The sequence below is a fragment of the Taudactylus pleione genome, unplaced genomic scaffold (genome assembly GCF_031769625.1).
Source record: "Taudactylus pleione unplaced genomic scaffold, aTauple2 ptg000116l, whole genome shotgun sequence".
NCBI classification, from domain to species: domain Eukaryota; kingdom Metazoa; phylum Chordata; class Amphibia; order Anura; family Myobatrachidae; genus Taudactylus; species Taudactylus pleione.
This window is the reverse complement of record NW_028284518.1, coordinates 8,474,603-8,495,940: the sequence shown is the minus strand read 5'-3', so window position 1 is coordinate 8,495,940 and position 21,338 is coordinate 8,474,603. Positions and strand designations below refer to the sequence as shown.

General features: G+C 41.5%; 1 protein-coding gene across 1 annotated transcript in view; it reads right to left on the bottom strand.

Moving 5' to 3' along the window:
* The window catches only part of LOC148524750 (uncharacterized), a 183,695-nt gene extending 162,879 nt beyond the window's left edge, over positions 1-20,816 (bottom strand). The window contains exons 1-2 of the mRNA XM_088471632.1: positions 20,636-20,816; positions 19,123-19,244 (exon numbers count right to left, since the gene is read on the bottom strand). Coding sequence (XP_088327758.1) covers positions 19,123-19,244; positions 20,636-20,816 — 303 coding nt within the window. The remainder of the gene's footprint in view (positions 1-19,122; positions 19,245-20,635) is intronic.
* Positions 20,817-21,338: the final 522 nt, after the last annotated feature.

The window sequence follows — 21,338 nt, the reverse complement described above, 5'->3', positions numbered from 1 at the left end:
TTTCAGATGTGCTGAGACTGAGGCCTCTTTGTTTCCTGATGACCTTCCCTTGCTCCCTCCCCTTTTATTCTTTTATCTGTACTGTGTCATAGCAGGAGGGTCTGGCAGATCAAAAAATGAGTGCTGCACAGCAGGTACCCAATTCTGACATCTTAAGGCTATTATGGTTGCAGAGCCTGTTATATTACCTAACTATGTATTGATCTGCCAGCACCCTTCTCATTGGCACCATTTTCTTCTTCTGCTAATGTTAGCAATCAACTGATGACCAATTTTAATGCCATGAAAAGCTGTCATGTTTTTATCTATTACAGTTAAGTTAAGTTGTTATTATGAATAGTAAAAGTGTTTTTGGTAAGAGGTACAAGCCAGATTCTTCTGTAAGTAGTATAAAAAAAAATGAAAAGTTTTATCTTGAAGAAAACCACTTCAACAATCTCAATCTCGAGACAATGATATGGAGGAGTACAGTAGGTAAGTATCCAGAATTAAAGAATCCAATGTAATATTGCAGCACCCCAATGCATTTCTTCCAATTGGGGAAAAAGGTATCTATTAACTTGAGTAGCTATCTATACCCACAACTATTAAGTCCATAATTATGCATGTGCTGAATCCAAAATTACTTTCTGTGTATATGTATGTAATGTGATAATGTGGAATACAAGGAAAAAAAAGGATAACCAGTACCTTCCTAGGGCCCCATGCAGTCTTAATCTGTCTCTGCTATCTATACTTATAATGGGGCAAATGTAACAAAATTCTAGTTCTTGTTTTGTTGTAATATTTCTTTCCATTCAGCATTTGGTAACAAAGTTTCACTGATGGCATTAGAATTAAACCTCACCACAGATCAAAATAAGTTGACTTTCATTTGCTCAAACCTAATTTACATATATGGGACCTGGTTCAGAGTTGGCCACATAGCTGGCTTGAAAATGGCTTCAGATTTCCCATGTATTCAGATCTGTGTTGCTGCATTACATATTCACTTTTAAGAGCAATTGTCACTGCTATAAGCATGAATGCACTTTTTCAGAAATGCAGTATCTAGCAATCTGAAAATGTAGCCACATAATTATTTTACTTGGGAGATCTTTCAAACTGAGAAGTGGGCATACACCTTGAAATGAACTAGCAGTACAAATTTTCACATACAACTGTGGAACAACTCAACACTATCTGGAAGCCAAAATGCTTCCCAAAGTCAAGTGGGACCCACTAACCACCAGCATCTCCACTTACCTAGAAGGACAATGACCCTAACCCACACAAACCATCAACAACTGCCAGTTCCACAACCTGCAGGCACTCTTTTGTTACTTAACTGGTCTCGTGTCTATTGTAAATCCATCTCCCACCTTTCAAAGTCCTGCCACCTCAGTTGCACACTCTTTGTGGCTCATTGTTGCTACTTAAGCCCACTTAGAGGCCTTACTATAGTTGTGACTTCTGGACACAGACTCCTTCACCCACTGAGCCGGTGACTGACTATGTGCTCGACAGTTATCTGTATGACACACCTAGCTCTAGGTCATTGGAAGCAGTGAGCTGTGGCCATTTCATACAAGTAAATGACATCTGTCACCCTGGTCACTCCTCACTTGACCACCTCTGGCACCAATTTCTAGCCGCATCTGGCTTAATATCATGAGGTGGTCTTTATTGTTGCAGTGGTCGAAGTGGGAATTTACACAGATTGAATAAGGGCAAAACTCTTCTTTTGAAATTTCAAATATTCAATCAATGCCTCACATTCCATATCATTTCTGTTCACAAAGAGGGTCAATTGCGATTCTATAGTGCCATACTGGTAAAAGTAGAACCTCTGTTGGAAAGTATAATGATATTCAGTGGCACACAGTGAGGGGTTTCTGAGTACCCAGAAACCCACCCTGACAGACGTGAGACAAGGCACCATGTTATTAAGCTCCGCACCCTTGTGACTATTATACCCTCAATAGAGACATTGCACTGAACTATTAACCGGCTGCTTGACCCACCCACCCCTTTCACCATCCACATGACCAGGAAACAGCCAGAGACAGAAGCTGCTCACTATGCTAAGCAGAGCAGGTACACAGAGAGATGCATAGCCAGACATCCAGGCAAGACCAGACTGTCACCACCAGGAAAAAAACACTACATCCCCACCACCTGCATCACCATATGAGATGATCAGGAAGCAACTGGAGACAGCAGCTGCTTCACATGCTGCAAAATCTCATAACAGTACCATTAGATCCACCAGCAGCTGGACATATCAACCATCCACAGTGCTGCAGAGGCTAAAAATACAGGAAGTGTGAGTGGAGAACAGACCCAGAGAAAGTTGGAAGACTGGACAATACTGCAGGATGCTGCTACTGAAAACAATTCAAGGATCCTTCCAGCTAGAATGAGATCCAACTGTTACACAGTAGCCACCCTGATGACAAAGGCTTTTGTGGACCAGGTATCTATGGAGTGTACGGCCTGCAAGAATCACCTAAACTCCATTAACACGCTCCGTAACACCATTACTATATAACATTCCATTCTTTTCTCTGACACCTAATTTTGCCTGCACACATAGTACCAGCTCACATCATTTCCACAATTTACATAAACCCAATTCACCCACCAACATTACAAAGTCATATTTTTGACACTACAACTATTAAAATACTTCCATATTGTTCCAAGATATGCTAACAAATTTTACCGCAAGGTAAGATGCATTTTCAATGAATTCCAAGTGGATGACACCAGGAGACTATTGAATACCACAAGGAGTGATTACACATTCTTCTCACACCTCCGTAAAGCATATTCTAGAATATATTTTTTATATTATTCTATTCTAAAATAGACTTAATATTTTTCAGTAATTGGCACATCCACCAGGAACCTAACATAGGCCTATAACCTTGGCAAAGCACTTTACCTGTGTTCACCTCAATCTCCTTGCCATGATCTACTTTTAAACAGTGGCATCTCAGCAACTTATTATTACAAGACATACAATTAAGGTACATCTAGAATCATCTATTATACCTCTTTCAGACTTACTGCCTCAGCCAAATTCTTGGGTTGCCGCATATGTCTGAAAGGTACCTACCTGGGAACATGTTCCCGGGTAGCTGACCCTTCAATCAACCAGGGAATTTCCCAGGACTTAAGTCCTGGGAAATTACCCTGCTTATGTCTAAATGGTGCTACCCGGGAATTTACTACTCCCGGGCTGCAGCAAGCAGCTTTTACATTAAGTTGGCAGCGCAGAGCGTCCTATAGGATGCTCATTGTTGCTGCTTTGAGTTGGCAGCACGGATGTTCAGCGCTGCTGCTTTGAGCTGGCAGCGCAGAGCGTCTTATAGGATGCTCAGCGCTGTTGCTCACCACACCCAGCACTGGATGCTGGGGACACCTGCCAGCAGGTCTCTGTCACAGCATGCCGCCCACACTCCCGCTGGGCCACCAGGGCAGATTTAAAATAAATAATTTAATACAATAAAATGCTGGTAGTGATTTGTCGGCTGCCTGCTGCATGATGATGACATCATCAGCGGCAGCCGGAGAGGGGATAGGCTAAGAAGGGCAGAGGAGAGGCAGGTAATATTAAAAACTAAAAAAACCTGCACTTGTCTGAAAGGGGTCTACCTGGGAATTCCCTGATAGATGCTGTAGTGTGAAAGGGTGGTCTCGACTAAATACCCGGGAATTTGTACAGGAGAAATTCCCGGGTCTGAGCAGGAAATTTCCCAGGTTGTATGTCTGAAACGAGTATTAGAGACTTTATTGAACTTAACAATGCAATAAATGTTTCTAATGTCTCTGTATGAGAGGCACATACATGTACTGTATAATTAGGAGTAAGCGCATTCAACTTAAAGAAATAAAATCTGGCTCATATTGATGCCTTAAGAAACTATCCACAGATCCTCATTATCATACATATTGTACCAGGCTCAACATCAGTTGGCAGAGATGAGATTGATTTTAAATAAAAAAGCTGAATGAAAAAGTAAAATTGTCTGTATGTTTGATAATAAACTGGGTAGAATTCTGGCTAGCTTCCTGAATGTGATCAGAGATCCTCTTGATTCATTTACTTCATTAACAATGAGAATCACAATATATATGTATATCCATATCTCACTATAATATCCCTGGATCCTTCTATCACAACAGGTACCCTGTTTCAATAGGCAAAATTATTGACTTTCTGACCCTAGCTGACTTCCCAAGACTCCCTCATGCAGATAAGGATTTCATGAAGTAACCCTTCATCACACAAGATGTTGAACAAGTAATCTCCCCCTATAAAACCTGGGTCGTGATGGTTTTACCATCTCATATTATAAAATATTCTGAGACAAGATTTCTCTTCTTCTAATTCAAGCATCTTAGATATGATAAAGTTATCTGTGAAGACCTTGGAGACCCAGGTAACTGTCATGCTCAAGGATAGCAATCACCCTTTTCTCTGTCCAAGCTATAAACCAGTATATCTCTTGAACTTTTATCTAAAGTTGACACAAAGCTCTATGCTAAGATCGAAATTAATCTAGGGGGATCAAGTACGGTTTATAATTGGGTATGAATCAACAGATAATAAAGTTAAGGTAATTGACTAATACTGCAACTAATACTGAAAGGTTATTTGATAGAGTTGATTGGGGATTTATGGAATGAGTGCATGGACACATGGGAATGGGACAATTGGGTCTTCATAGGATCATGACACATCTCCTTTTGCCAGGGTTAGAGATAACGAAATCTTATTGAAAGCAGTCCCCATCTAAACAGTAGCAGAAAAGGCTTCGCCTAATCAACCCTTATTTTGTTCTCTGCATGGATGTTCAAGTGGGGTCAATTAGGGCAAACCCAAATACCTCAAATTCAATCTGGCCCTGATGAACCTAAACTGGCCTTGTTTGCTGAAAATCTGTTAGCTACAGTGCAATAAACTATCCTGTTACATCTCTCCCACATTTGCTTGAATTTCAAAAATTTGGCAAACTGTAAAATAAACTTTGCAAAATTCATGGTCTTGAACATGCCATCCCCTCATTGTACTATAGAAGGACTCAAGAAGGCATGCCCTTTTACCTGACACACTTCCAAAATAAAATACCTGTAAATGAAAAAACCTAGCAATATGTTTGTACTCTTTCATACTAAATTTGAATCTTTAATTTCACCCTTGTGTTCTTATTATACAAACTGGAAACCTAAAATGTCTCTTGGCTAGGAAAATTAAATGTATTAAAAATGAACATGCTCCTGAAATTACTGTATTAATCTTCAGACTCCTGGTTTAAAACTATACCAAACTTGAGGCCTGATTCAAAGATGGACAGTGGCTGTGCAAATCCATCCATCTCAGATACAAATGCAGAAGAAGGTGTCAGACACCTCCTTACTGCATTAGCGATCAAGCGATCACAGCACTGTGACCGACGCCGCAGGCTGGGATCACCATCGGAACTATCGTGACTGATGGTCATGGTGGTTGATTCTATGGTCAGGCTGCGGGAGCTGAAGCTTCCCACAGCCTGACCAGGTGCTGGCCATGTAAGAGGCCAGGACTCTGCATCCATCGACGCACCATGGATATCTCTAAAATCTGAATTGTTGGGGTGCCTTGAGGACCGCGTTTGGGAACTTCTGAGATAGGGTCTTTTTAAGTTTTTTTTAAATAGCAAAAGCATATTTTGCAAGCAAAATAAATTATTACAAACATATGTGTAATGTATGTGACATGTGCTTAAAATTAGCCAAGTGCATATCTGCTGGGGCAGAGCAGCACACATAATTCAATGTCTGCACCTCAGCCTATCTGCAAAAGTAAATACACTATTTACCCTGCAATTTTTATGAACATAAATTCTGTCCAATATACTGTATGGGTAGCGCAGCATCAGGCCCAATGATTGCAGACTGGCTAATGATGATTAGATTACACACTATTGTACCGGCCAATTGACAGTGTATGGGGAAAATAGTGAAACACTATTTGCTGATGCCTTTTCTGTACAGTTTATCAGTAAAACAGGTTTAATATAGTGCAATGACACAGGGTCATTGCCACGGATAAATCAGATACACATGTGATTTACAGGATAATGCTGTATATCCTATATAATTATGTGTTAAGCTTTCAGAGATAAAAATAAATAAAAGGATGAAGTTTATGTTTCTGTTTCCAGATAAAATAATTACGTATTAGATGATGTTAAGCAAACAAGTCTAGAGCATTTGACCTTTAATATTATCTTCTTTGTCCATTTACCCTAAGTAAGTAACAAGTTGTGATTTCTAACTGTATGATGTCATCAAGCAGCCCTTTGATATTCTCCTCAGTCACATGTTGTTTCAGAGATTTAGGACTATGATTACTGCACTTTGCTTTTTTTTTTTTTGTAGAAAAAACAAAGAAAAGAAAATATTGGTTCTCTACATCTTGTGACTACAGGGAAAATAGAACACATCCTGCCATGTGATTTTATCCCCCAAATTACTTTTTATTAGTTACATAATGTTTCCTGCACAACTTTACCATTTATAGTTTAGCTTGTTATCTATCGATCATATTGTTCACTGTATAGCTTATAGGATTTATCTTGATCATTAAGATCATTAAGAGCAAATCTAAAAAAGATAATCATGTTGTTACATATAAAACAGCCCATGATACAGATGTGTGATGAACGCACACTCGGATACAGCACCAAGGTGCATCATGGGTCACATTATTACAAAATATTGTTCTAGGGGTTGTTAGTGAATAAACCTTAACTTAGGGATAATGATTATGTCCTTTTACGCAAATTTCCTTCTTAATTATTAGGAAAAAATGTGGATGACAAAGACCAAATAGCAAATAAAACACAATGTAAATTAAAAATAAAATAATAATAATAATAATAATGATAATAATAATAATAATAATAATAATAATAATAATAATAATAATAAAATAATAATAATAATAATAATAATAATTTTACCATTTGCATACAGTATCTATGTGATAACTACAGCCTTGTACACATGTAATATATATCAGAATACGAGAGGAACATGAATATTATTACAAATCAGTAAAGTTTCATTTGCAGATTAACATTCTGTTATTTTAATAAACTGTGCACAGCAAGCTTTGTTTTGAAGAAAATGTTTCTCTATTAAAACCATTTTCCTTATTTAACATGATGTTGTTGAGGAAAAGATGTGACTTATTGTGATATGCCTGAGGGATAATGTGTCATGCTCCAAAATCACAGTATTCCTGTAGTGCTTTCTCGCAGGTAACTGCCAATTGACTACTTGCTTTAAATGTTGCCCACATTGTAATCATGGATGCTTGGATCTGGTGAGATATCCATTGGGACATGCTACAGTATCTGTCAATCACACCATTCTGTTTCAATTTCTTTGGAAGTACTGTAATATATATCTCAGGACCCCTGCTCCACAGTTACATGACTATACAGGAGGGGAGGCTTGAAGCAGTGTGGTGACAAGCCTATATGGTACTGACACTGTACTGTCTCTATTGGCTGACAAAGGCTCACACATGACACCCACTCATTTACATAGGTGGTCATCCACGTTGTGTAATTCATCTAAGAAAAGAAACGCTTTTTACTTTTTTAATTTATTTGCTGTACTGTATTCTTCTAGCATTGTGCCAAATGGCCCTATGTATAGACCTTGCAATCCTCATAGGACTCAGAAAGTCAAGCACCTTCTGAGATGCCTTCTGTTCCACTATTGAATAAAATGCAGATCAGATGAATAGGCTAAAATCAATGTTTTGATGTACAGTCACGACTTCTGTATGGCTTGCTTCACAATCTTTATTAAGATTATTTGACTCAAATTAATAAACAATGTAGAATGGAACAACTTCTAGCCTTAGACATGGGCTACAAGTTAATGTTGTTCCTCCAACATTTAGCTTGTACAATACAGTTTTCATTAATTACTGACAAAAATTTACCAATGACTTGTTAATGCTGATATATGCTGCTCTATTGTATTGTCAATATACACATTATTGGGCTGATTCTAAGTCGGATGCAGCCGCACCGGTGTCTGCATCTTTTCTGCCAATGCCACTATAAAGCTAGGTACACAATATAAGATTATCTGTCCAATCTAGCTGATTAGAATGAAAATCTGGTAATGTATGGGAACAAATTACAATCGACCATTTACTTTCAAATTCCGGAAAATGGACCAAAATGGTCATTCGGATAAATTGGTTTAATGAAACAGATTTAACCATTTTGTCAGAACAACCATTTTTGTCTGATTATGGGGGTCGGGTGCGCTCTCTTGTAGGTGTAGGGCTAGGTGTTGTGATAAGTAAAATGAGTCGTGTTGTGTTGAATAAAAAACAGACAACAAAATGGGGGGCCATACAGTTTATTGAGTAGACACAATGCTGCTCTGGTGTGGTCCAAAGGAGAGGGGATGGGGAAGTTGGTAGGAAGTGGAGGAGGGGGTGTACAGGAGGGGGGGCATGTACATGACTAGCTCAAGGTGGGAAGGTGGATAGAATCTTTCAGGGGGCTCCTTACCATGCAGTTCTTGACCAGCACATCTTCCCTGCTGGAGCTTTGGTCGACAGTCTTGTAAGCAGTCTGGATATGTATGATGCAAGTAAAGTCAATAATAAGTTCTAATGTTGGCGGCATCCAGCACTATGGTGTGGCCATGCTCTTACCTACCAGTAGGTGCTTGTGAGGTATTCTGATGCGGCTGAAGTGTCTCTTAGTGAGGTAAGGCTTCCTTCATCCTGGTGTGGACTGCTGGTTCTGTTGCAGGAACACAGGTGGTGCAGTACATGTCTTGGTGGGGGCGGGCCCATGGGATTCTAAGCACAACCACCTGATGGGGACGACAGTGTGGTGTGATGGAAGTAACCACCCGCCCAGGACCAGATGAGGGTAATGTTTGCTGATTATGCTACCGGCTGGCCTGAGGCAGTGGGTGCCCTTCCTCTGTGATTAACTGCACTCTCCATCTATGCTGAGTATGGTGGTGTAGAAAACAGGGGTGTGCTTGATCCGTTCCAGGACAGGCTGCCAATTGCTAAGGGTGCTCACTGCTGCCTGGACCAGTGAGTGCCCTGAGTTGCAGTAGGAGCCTTTGGTGTTGATGGGGCAGAAACTGTAGGTTGGGTAGCTCTGGATGCTGTGGTGATAAGCAATGGTTAAGGCATCACAGCACCAGTTCTGGATACCGGTGTGGATGTGTCCAAGGTTAAAGGTGGGGATGGGATCTGCAGTAGCGTGGTCTCTGGCTCATTTTGGCTCATGAGCCTTCTTCCAGGAGGTAACCAATGTGCTCTGGTGGCAGCAAGTTATGCTGCACTTCTGGGTTTGACTGCAGTTACATGATGTGTCGTAGCCAATCAGACTCATTGATGCTGGCAGACATGGGTGTGCTGTGGAGGGTATGTGTGCTCGTGTGTGATACATAGGTGGGAGTGGCCGGACCTGGTGTGTGGGATCACTGAGTGATCTATCAGCCAAAGGGAGAGGGACAGTGTGGAATACAAACAGATATGTTGAAGACATACCAGGGAACCAGAGATAGGATGCATGCATTAATGCTGGGGTGATGGGGAAGTGGAGGAGAAAAAGTATGTGTGAGTGGAAAGGATGTCTGAGGAAGGGGATGTGTTAAGAATGACAATGTCTAGGTGCATGGCATGACTGATGGTGCAGATCTGTTAGATGTCAGGGGGAATCTATTATTCCCAGAGTGAATGTAGGGGGTAGGTGTGTGTGTAAACTAGCTGGAGATAGGTGGCCAGAATGGTGGGTATAGCTGGTCGGATTACATGGCTGGGATAAGTGTGGATCTAGTATGGGAACAAGGGGTGTCATAGGTGGGCCGTATGTTGTGTGTGTTTGAAGAGGAGAGGGTCTGTGGGGGTGTTCTGATTGGACATGGGTGTAGTTTTGAATGGAAATGGGTGGGTAAGGTGGTGTGTATGGTATGAGAAAGGACAGGGGGCTGTGGTTCTGTGGTCTGTAGAAAGGGTAATGTGTGGCAAATGTGTTTATGCCCTCGGCTATAGGGCATGTGTAAATCTGGGGTGTGTATAATTTGATGGGGAGAGGGTTGTTAGGGAAAGTTGTCTGTGAGGAAAAGAGTCATTGCAATGGGGGTGTTAAATGTGGAGGACTTTGTGTAGCCAGGGATGGAACTGGGAATAGAGAGTGACTACATGGAGGCTGGCATGTATTGGTTGGGTGCAGTGCCTAAGTAAGGAAAGAAGGGGAAGAGAATATGTGGGTTGTGTGAGGCTGGTGTGGGAGTATATGGGTGAGGGGGCATGATGGGGTGTGAGGGCTGTTAATGTAGTGAGGGGATGGAGGTGTGATGTAAGGGGACAGGGAAGTGTTGCCAATACAGTGTGGCATGCATGGGGAAGGGGATATTGGGCCATGTGATGGGATACTGGAACTGCGGGTTGAATATGATGTTTGATGGATGGGGTAGATGCTGGGTCTTATGCTTCTAATGGGGAAGTGATTACCTTATGATGATGGACTTGATCTTTTTGTCTATGTTCAGTCCCTTAGGTAAGAGGGTTTGTAGTGTGATAATCTATTCTCAGTTCTCAGGATTTTGGTATGGTCACCACCTCTCCAGTTTTTCTTAATGTGTTTCATCCCAATGAAACTTACAGTAAGTGTTCTGCAATTCTGATTTTGAGTGGTCTGTTTGTTCTCCCTACATACTGACTGCTGTAGGGGCATTGTATGAGGTATAAGACATTGGTAGTGTTGCAAGAGCTATGTTCCTTTATTTAATCTTTTGCCTATCTGCATGGATGAGAATGTCGTGGTTGGTTTAGTGCTTCTGCACTGAAGGGTTCTGCAGTTGTTACATGTTCTGCAGTGGAAGAATCCTTCAGTGGTTGTAATGTTGTCCAGTGTGGTCTGTGTAAATCTGGGGGTGGGATGTGGTTGAGGACTAGTTTGTTGTAGATATTGTGTATATTACTTTGGCTTTGGCTGGTAGTATGTCCGTGAGTTGTTTGTCCTACTAGGTGCCAGTGTTTGTTGATGAATTTTTTAATATTGGTTCCATGGATATTATACAATGTGATGAAGGGGATGTGATCCTCTGGATGATGATTTTTATGTTGTTTGTATTCTAGGAGTGGTCTTCTGTCTTCCTCCCCTTTTTTAGTGAAGGTCTCCTGTAGTTTATCTCTGTTGTATGCCTTATTCATGAATGGTCGCTTGAGTGCCTCCCCTTGTTCTAGATAGTCTGTGAGTTTTGTGCAATTATGTCTGATGTGTTTGAACTGCCCTGTTAGAATGTTGTGTAGCCAATTGTGGTGATGACCACTACTTGATAGAATGTAGCTATTAACATCTACCAGTTTCTGGAAAGTCCAGGGGTGGATTTGTTTGCTTTCAATTAAAATTTGCAGGTCAATGAAGTTGACAGAATTTTGGCTGTATTGTGTTTTGAAGTGGAGTTTCCTATCGTTATTGTTAATGTGTTGGATGAAGTTGAGGAGTGTGGGTAGGGGTCCATTCCATATGCCAATATAGGGTGGCATGCATGGGGAAGGGGATATTGGGCCATGTGAGGGGATACTGGAACTGCGGGTGGAATATGATGTTTGGTGGATGGGGTAGATGCTGGGTCTTATGCTTCTAATGGGGAAGTGATTACTTTATGATGATGGACTTGATCTTTTTGTCTATGTTCAGTCCCTTAGGTAAGAGGGTTTGTAGTGTGATAATACATCTTAGTTCTCAGGATTTTGGTATGGTCACCACCTCTCGAGTTTTTCTTAATGTGTTTGATCACAATGAAACTTACAGTAAGTGTTCTGCAATTCTGGTTTTGAGTGGTCTGTTTGTTCTCCCTACATACTGACTGCTGTAGGGGCATTGTATGAGGTATAAGACATTGGTAGTGTTGCAAGAGCTATGTTCCTTTATTTTATCTTTTGCCTATCTGCATGGATGAGAATGTCGTGGTTGGTTTAGTGCTTCTGCACTGAAGGGTTCTGCAGTTGTTACATGTTCTGCAGTGGAAGAATCCTTCAGTGGTTGTAATGTTGTCCAGTGTGGTCTATGTAAGTCTGGGGGTGGGATGTGGTTGAGGACTATTTTGTTGTGGATATTGTGTATATTACTTTGGCTTTGGCTGGTAGTATTTCCGTGAGTTGTTCATCCTACTAGGTTCCAGTGTTTGTTGATGATTTTTTTAATAATCACAGCACATTGGTAACTCCTGGAAGAAGGCTCATGAGCCAAAACACGTCGGAGACCGCACTACTGCAGATCCCATTCCCGCCTTCAACTTTGGGCACGTCCTCACTGGTATCCAGCCTTATCCAGCGCTTATCACCACAGCACGCAGAGCTACCAGACCCGCAGTTCCTGCCCCATCAACACTATGGGCACCCACTGTGACTCAGGGCACTCACCAGTCCAGGCAGCCAGGAGCACCCTTAGCAATCGGCAGCCTGTACTGGACCAGATCGAGCACAACCCTGTTTACCGCACCCAGCCACAAGCACCACCATGCTCAGCATAGATGAGGAGTGCAGGTAATCACAGAGAGGAAGGGCACCCACAGCCTCAGGCCAGCCAGCAGCAGCATCAGCTAAAGGCACCCTCATCTGGTCCTGGCCGGATGGTTATTTCCACCATACCACACTGTCGTCACCATCAGACAATAGCACTTAGAACCCCATTGGCCCGTGGGATCTAGCAATGCACCAAGGACACCCACCCCCTATTGAGACATGTACTGCACAACCAGTGTTCCAGACACTTCAACTGCATCAGTATACCTCACAAGCACCTGCCGGTAGGTAAGAGCTTTGCCTCACCATCATGCAGGATGCCGCCAACATTAGGACTTATTATTGACTTTACTGGCATCATACATACTCAGACTGCTCACAAGACTGTTGACCACAGACCCAGCAGGGAAGTCTTGCTGCTCAAGAACCACATAGTAAGGAGCCTCCAGAAAATGTCTACCCATCTTCCCACACACAATCACAACACCAAGCCGTACATCCACAGGAGAGTGCACCTGACCCTCTTAATCAGATCTCATTCCAAACAGGATCAGGTAATCCTGTAGATGGGGCAGCACTCCTTCATCCCCTTCCCGCACACAAACACACATCCTTTACCCTCCCCACCCCCCTCCACCCCTCTCACTCCTCCCTGCTCCCATCCCCATCATCTCCTACCCTCTCCCTTCATCCACCCCTGTGTCACCCCCCATACCCCCTTCCTTCCATCACCAGATTTTGGATGAACGCAGTTCACCCCATTACCTTCAACCATTTTTGTCTGTTTTTCAGTGTTTGGGAACAAATGGTCAATTGTCATTTGCTCACATACATTTCCAGGTTTTCATTCCAAAAAGCCAGATTGGACAGATAATCTTATAGTGTGTACCTTGCTTAAAGCCTTTCCCTAGTGTACAGCTGTGCATCCATCTTGTAGGCCTGGGAGTTCAAGGGAGCCATAGCCATGACTCCAAGATGGCACATCTCTTCCACTCAACACACAGCCTCTGACAAAGGGCATCCAATAGGACAGGGGTTAAAGTGGGCCAGAACAGGGTGGAACTGCGTTCCATCAGTTCTAATTGGAGGTGGAACCAGCACTGCCCATGCCATATTAATAAATGTGGCGCATGGGTGGTGCTACAATTGTATATGATGATTGATTTGGCCTGCCACCCGCCCTTCCTCCTCCAGTCTGGGGACAGTCCCTCTTTTCAGATGGGAATGATACAGCTTGATGATGTCATTGTGTGCCAGTCTCTCCCTCTGCATTAAGAGGAGCAGCCCTGAGAGGACCGTCCATGCAGATGCTGAAGCCAGCACTCACTGAGTACTGCTGTCTGTGTGTGAGGTGAGTACTGAGTAGAGCAGAGCAGAGCAGGATAGCTGCTGGATAGGATTTATTTTCTTCTGAAGCTGTGTTCGCATGGTAACTGTCTGTTTGAGCTGCTGATAGCCTGCTACACTAGAAGTTTAGGATTATGAAATTTTTATATTTTATAAAATACCTCTGTGTTCTCCCACTGCCCCTTCCCCACTGTGTGTGTTCAGCCTGCTCCCACTGCCCCCCTCCCCACTGTGTGTGTACATCCTGCTCCCACTGCCCTCCCCTTCCCACTGTGTGTTTACACCCTGCTCCCTCTGCCCCCTCTCCACTGTGTGTGTACACCCTGCTCCCACTGCCCCTCTGCCCACTGTGTGTGTACACCCTGCTCCCACTGCCCACCCTCCCCACTGTGTGTGTGCACCCTGCTCCCACTGCCCACCTCCCCACTGTGTGTGTTCACCCTGCTTCCAATGCTCCCCTCCCCACTGTGTGTTCATCTTGCTATTACTGCCCCCCCCCCTCACCAATGTGTGTGTACACTGCTCCCACCCTCCAAACTGAGTGTGCTCACCCTGTCACTATTAGGGGCACTACTATAAGGGGCATTAATGTGGGCATTGGGTAAAAGGGGAACTACTGTGTGTCATAACATGAATAAGGGACACTACTATGTGGTGTAATGTGAATCAGGGGCACTAGGTGCTGTGTAATGTGAATACGATTGTGCTCCTATGTGGCATAATTTGAATTGGGGATACTATTGTGTGACAATGCCCCTTTCTTTTGAGACCACACACCCCTTTCTTTTGGGACCACATCCCTTTCTTTTGACCACACCCCTTTTTGCGATGCGTGCCTAAGGCTCACTGTCCCTTTATTGAGAAAGCACCAAGGTCGGGGGTATGTGAGTTCCACCACATCTCCAGGACCACTTTAAGCACTGCAATAGGACATGGTATGCCTCCAAAATATTGGGGCCCAGTCAATCTCTTGGCTGCACTGACATTCTATGGATAACGATGAAAAGGGAAAATACATCAGTGTATATATGGATGTGTCCTCATAAACCACCCTGGGTGAGATGTTCTAAAGGCTGAAATGTTGTCAAAACTCCTAAAACCCACATTTTCTAAGTTTTGGCTGCTTTTCCATATGTACCAAGTTCCGGAATGTGATATATTCTGGAGATTGGACCTGGTGGGTAACACCATCTTTAGATTGGCTTCTTTAGCCCTTCCCCCTGAGAGGGATCCAATGGGATCACCTTCCAGCACCCCTCACGACGTGCTTCATTTTGCACAAGAAGGACTTCTGGGGCCATGACCCCGGAGGTCCCTCTTTTGCTAAAGACAGCTCTTTTCGGTAGAGCTGTTATTTGTGATTTTAATCTCATTTCTAGGTATATACCAGCGATAATATTGCTGGTGCGTACCCAATAAGAGGCAGAATGTACCATATGCTTAGTACATCCTGCCCCTAGCGTCTATTCACCATACAGCACGAGACACCCAGCAAGATGCTACAAGAGGTGTAGTGAACCATCTTTTTTCTTAAATTTGATTTGCATTGCAGATGCAGCAAAACACCACTGACAGTGTAATAGAGACATGGGGCTGCAACTTTATCAGCGTAAGAATTCATTTTAAACATGTACAAAGTTTCAGATGAACCACAACAGAACTTCCCATGAGAAAAATCCCATTGAATTCCAGCACTTTGTACAAAGATTCAGACTCAGGGCCTGATTCAGAGCCGGACACTATTTGCGCTCGCTCGTTCAGAAAAAGGGGACGGCTATTTAAATTGAGCGTTCGCTCTTTGCGGTCTGTTGACGCCTCTATGTCTGAGCGAGTGAACGAAACATGCGCTCGCTATTTTGAAAAGACGCCCCCTGGCCGCTCGCATCCTACATCATCTCCGCTATTTATTTGATTAATCAAGTACATCGAAAGGCATCTGAACTGCTCGCAATGCTTGTGGAAGGATTTTCCTACCGCAATCATGCGAACAGTTCAGGCTAAGAAACAACCAAGTGACATGGTCGATGACGCTGCTTTGTTAATTATGCACACCCTTAAAATGCCCTTTTTGACCTTTTGGCACGCCTGCGTTCGGATCACCACTCCCCATTTTCAAGCACCTTCCCCTGTTACCACCCACAAACGCCTCATCCTGTCACTCAAATTAGCAGGCACTCGCTATTTTGCGAGCACTCAATTTCCGACTGCAATGACGGGTTGGCGCATGCACATTACGACCCATACGCATGCGCAGATGGGCGAACATCGCTCGGAGCGAACGAGCGGCCGCTTACGAGCGGCTCTGAATCAGGCCCTCAGTCCATCCAGATATACAAATGTCGCACATCAAATTGATCAACCAACCTAGCAAAGTAGTTTTATCGCTCAACGTTGTTTTATTTATGTAAATAAGATGTACTGTACATTTTAAGGGAGAAAAGTCACCCAGGACCTGGTGTGCTGAGAGGGGCTATTTGCCAGGACTTGAGCAATAGTGTATGAGGACACATCTGTGTTTGTTACCTGAGAAGGTGCATTTTTTTATTTAAAAATGTTCTGTGCCTACATATTTTTTGTTCCTAAATTATCCCATTGCCATAAGCTTTTAGAATATACTTTTGTACCGAGTGCCGAGTTAGTCCGAAAATATTTTAAAAATGGAAGATGTTAAATTTGCATGTATTAGCACTTAGCCTTTATTTGTTTAACACTTCTACCACCATTAACAACAGTTACTAACTAGAAGGCACAGGGAAATAACAATGTCAATTAAAAAAAGCCTTTTGCAAAAAAGAAAAAAAAACATTTATACTAGTTACTAAGAAGTTACAAACCTGGAGTTAATGATTAGGTCCTAATGTAGTGTAGACCACATGGTTATAACAATTTAGTTTTGTTTGATCAGACATGACCCACTACTATCATCAAAACAACAGCCTAATTTCTCTAATGTCATGTGTATGTAAGAGGTCAGAAAATAAGTTCCAAATGACAGACCCCATTTCCGTGCAGATTTCTTTGCAGGGTATACATTTAGGTCACATCTGTGAAAAAGTTACATTTGAGACCAATGAGCATTTATTTTTCTTTTTGAACTTTCTAGCAATTTGCATATACTGTGTGCCTAATTACACTCCGGAGAATTAGCTTCTGCCCACTAGGTTTTGAAAGCTATTGAATACATTACCTTAGACTCAAATGAGCAAGATCAGGTTTCATCTAATTAAAATGCATTTTTACTCTTTCTTAATATCCACTTGTTGACAGCTATTCTCAAGAAAAATCACCCTCCTCCTTAGCATCAGATACAGATGTACATTGTTGTTACAGAATTCTCTGGCTCATATTCCAGACCAAAATATAGATTGGGGTAAACTAGAGAATGTATTATCTATTTAGAAGGAAATATGAAAAATGTCCATTCTGTTTATCAATAGTTTTAACTCTTTACTAACTGAGGAAGTCTACACTCTGGAGATGTGATGCTAGATTGTAACAATTGTTCTATTTGTACATAAAACACGATACAACTGGAGAGATCTGAGATGAAAAATTATTTAGGTATATAAGTAGATATTATACGGAGTAGCAACACTCAGTGTCAGGCAGTTGATGCACTAGCTAATAAAACCTGACAACACATAAAACAAACAAAAGAAACACAACAGATGTACAAGGAAAAAAACATAAGTTTACCATTGTATATATCACTGGTTAAACCACATACTAAGGGGTACATTTACTAAAGTGAGAGTTTTTAGAAGTGGAGATGTTGCCTATAGCAACCAATCAGATTCTTGTTATTTTCTTCTAGAAGGTGCTAGTTAAATGTTATGTAGAATCTGAATGGTTGCTATGGGCAACATCTCCACTTCTAAAAACTCTCACCTAAGTAAATTTACCCCTAAATGCTATTTTGGGCATCGACTGTATGTATAAGAAGAAATAGGAGAATTAGAGATTGTTAGGATACACAGATAGCCTTGCTATTTACTACTTTACTAAAAGTTGCCTCAGAGAGGACACAATTAAAGTGTACTAATATATTTAAAGATAAAACAAAGATTAGTCTGACTATCAATTCTAATGACTGTATACAGTAGTTGACTAGAGAACATGCACTACAAATAGATCAACAGCATTTTTATTTTCAAAAGGATTTCACTGAGGAAGGTGGTAAGAGCAGATTCAATGAAAAGATTTAAAAAATTGGATTTATGAATTTAATTTCATATAGAGGTGCATTTAGCAGTATAATCACCCTACATTAGCCTCACCTGATTACTCTATACTGGCGGGAGACATTGCTCTTTCATCTGTCTTTAGGTCTGTGGATTTCTGCTTGTCCTATTCTCATCCTCACAATGTCCCTGTCTCATTGAAGCCCTATTCCAACATTACACAAGTGGACTAGTCCCAGCTTTCCACAAGATGAGCACATTCATTGCCTGAAATATTGTGTGATCATAATAATGTACTTTGACTCTAGCAAAAAAAAATACCATAAAATTGATTGGATACCTTAATAACAAGGAAAGGTAGCAATAATTCTAATGAGCAGGTTAAATGTTTGGTGAGATGAAGCCAATGAATTAACATTTTCATTATCAACAACATAAAGTCTAGTTGAGAAGGTATTTTTCTCAGACGTTGTAAAAAAGAATCACCAACTTACAGCATCCTAATGTAATATGGAGAGTATTCTAGTGCCCAAAACACAATACAAAGAGCATCATAGCAACAAACATCAAATTCAGAGAGCATCCCTGTGACTGTCAAACAATACAGAGAGTATGTCAGTGACTACCATACTGTACAGAGAACAACATAGTGACCACAATATAATACAGAAAGCATTCTAGTGACTGCTATATAATGCAGAGATCATCATCCAGACTGCAATAAAATATAAAGACCATCCTAGTTACATATACATGCAGGTACTTACCTGTCCAAGGTACTTGAATCTAGATGCTTTCTGTTCCAGCTTCAAATGCATATGATTTTCTCATTCTTTCCTTCAATACAGAATCAGTCTGTAGGTCAACAATTTCTGTCATGGACTGTGGTCACTGAAGTTCAGTCATACAATGGGAACCAAGATCTGTTGGATGGTGTTTTCCTCTTCCTTCCTTTTCTATCCTCCTTATCTTCCTTTTCACACTTTCACCTATCTGCTTTGTCCCTCTTTAGCCTCTTCAACCTCCTTTCCCTACCTTCATCCTTCTCCTCCTCCTCTTTATTTCCCTTTTGACCTCCTCCATCTTCCTCCTCCTCCTTTTCTCTCTTTCTTCTTCTTCAGCCTTGACTAATCCTATACCCTTCTCTATTCTCCCTCCTGTCTCATGAGTAAGAGTGTTTAAAGAGCTCAAGGCACATAGTTATTGAGTACCAAAGTGGTGCAGACAGTACATATACTGTACCACTCTTGCTACACTATGGAGATGAAGGTCTGGTAGTAGACCACCCATGGTACAATATAAAGACCATTAATGGTAGGGAGTAGAGCAGAGCATGGGTGGAGTTGAGAGGAATGCAGTAGGTGGGGAAGGCACAAAGAATTAGGCAATTGGTCCTTGGGAAGGACATTGGCGGACTCCAGCTAGTTCCATAGGGCATTGGCTTAGCATTATGATATATATCCAATCTGTCCCAAGTATGTATTACTGTATTCACATTGATCCTCCTTGCACCCATGTTTAACAATTATTCATCCTGTCCTTATTTTGCTATTATATGTGCATATTTGCACACATAAAACCATAATGTGCAGTATGATTTAGTATAGTTGCATGTATATACAATAGGTAGATAGATAAATTAGAGATTTACAGGTAGAATGAAAATTAGATACTATACTGAGTTTGTTTTGCAAGGAAGCAAAGCCAAGATAGAAAACTCTTTGAGGGGGCACTCTTTGTTAAATAAGTGAAATATTAAAATGTAACCTTTATTAGTCAATACTATAAGATAACGAGTAGTTAAAGAGGTAGATACTTGTGAGTCATGAAAAGAATAACTTTACTAAAATTCTGCATCAATAAGCTTTTCTAAGTGAATTTTCTATAAAAAAAACACAGACAAGCATGACATCAAAAAGCATTACTAAGATCTGGTAGATTCCAACCACATGCAAGTGGTAATAATTGAGAACAACAAATTATAAATTACTCATGATGTCACTATGTCATGTTTGTCTATTTTTGTTTAGAAAATACACTCATAAAAGCCAATTGTTGCAGATTTTTAGTCATTATCTCCATGATTCACAAGTATCTACCTATTTCACTGCTCGTGAAAAATAAAATAGAATCAATCTCCTAATACAGATGTCTCATGAGACTCTGCTGGTGGTAAGCATCTTTTCACATAATTTTCACTCAAAAATGTAATGCAATGCAACTAAGACGCACCTGAATAATTTTATATGTGACATCTATGTGCGACTGAGTCTGAATCTATATGCAACGTTCTACAATGCAGTGGCTATGGTTTTTTTCCCACACCAAGTTCCGTACGCTTCATATCAGTGGTCAAAGTTGGAATTTTGAAGTGAGGGTATGGAATATTTATAAGTGGCCAGTATGAATATGAATACAGTATTTAGGAACCATGGAATCTCTTGCTCCATGTCCCATCCGTACACCACATACTACTGTATATGTAATAGGGTAACATAGTAATAATAGCACATTCCTCTACCTCCATACACACATACTACTACTGTACTTGTAGCAGCTGGGTCATACTTCACATCATCACGTTTTACCAGGTGTTCACCAGCTTCATCACAGAGCTGCATGTCACATACTCTGCCTCCTCGCTCCCATCTCCTGGGCACCAAGAGCAGCATAGGCTGAGCAGGAGCATCATGTAATGCAACCACAGCATTGCTCTGCCCATGGTCCATGCTCAGTCCAGCTCCACCATACAGCTTCCTGCAGCATGTCTGGTGAATAAATCAGCGGCCTCCCGCTGCTGGCTGCTGATTGGCCATCTGACATGCCGGCACTCAAACCACACCTCCACCCTACTGAAACAGTAGAAAGAATTTCTAGTGCTTGAACGAAGTGCTGATATGTCATAATATTGCATACTGGCAAACTTTGAGCACTGCTTCGTAAAACAGATTCAGTCACACACAGATATACAAGTGTTGTTGTGCATCTTCATTGCATTTTCTGGTGAAAAAGATTCGCTAGCAGAGTTGCACAGGAACTTGCAGCTTATTGGTGTATTGAGGATAGGTTTATGAGTACACATCTGTAAACTGTACAATACATTGATTAGGTTTACTTTTTGTAGTAAGAGTTATATGTTTCTAGCACTTCTCATTGATTATAACAATGTAAGATAGTACACTGGGGGTGGCACTTACTTTTTAATGCCAGTGAGTCTGCCTTACTGTATATATGTGTTTTGTTTTTTATAT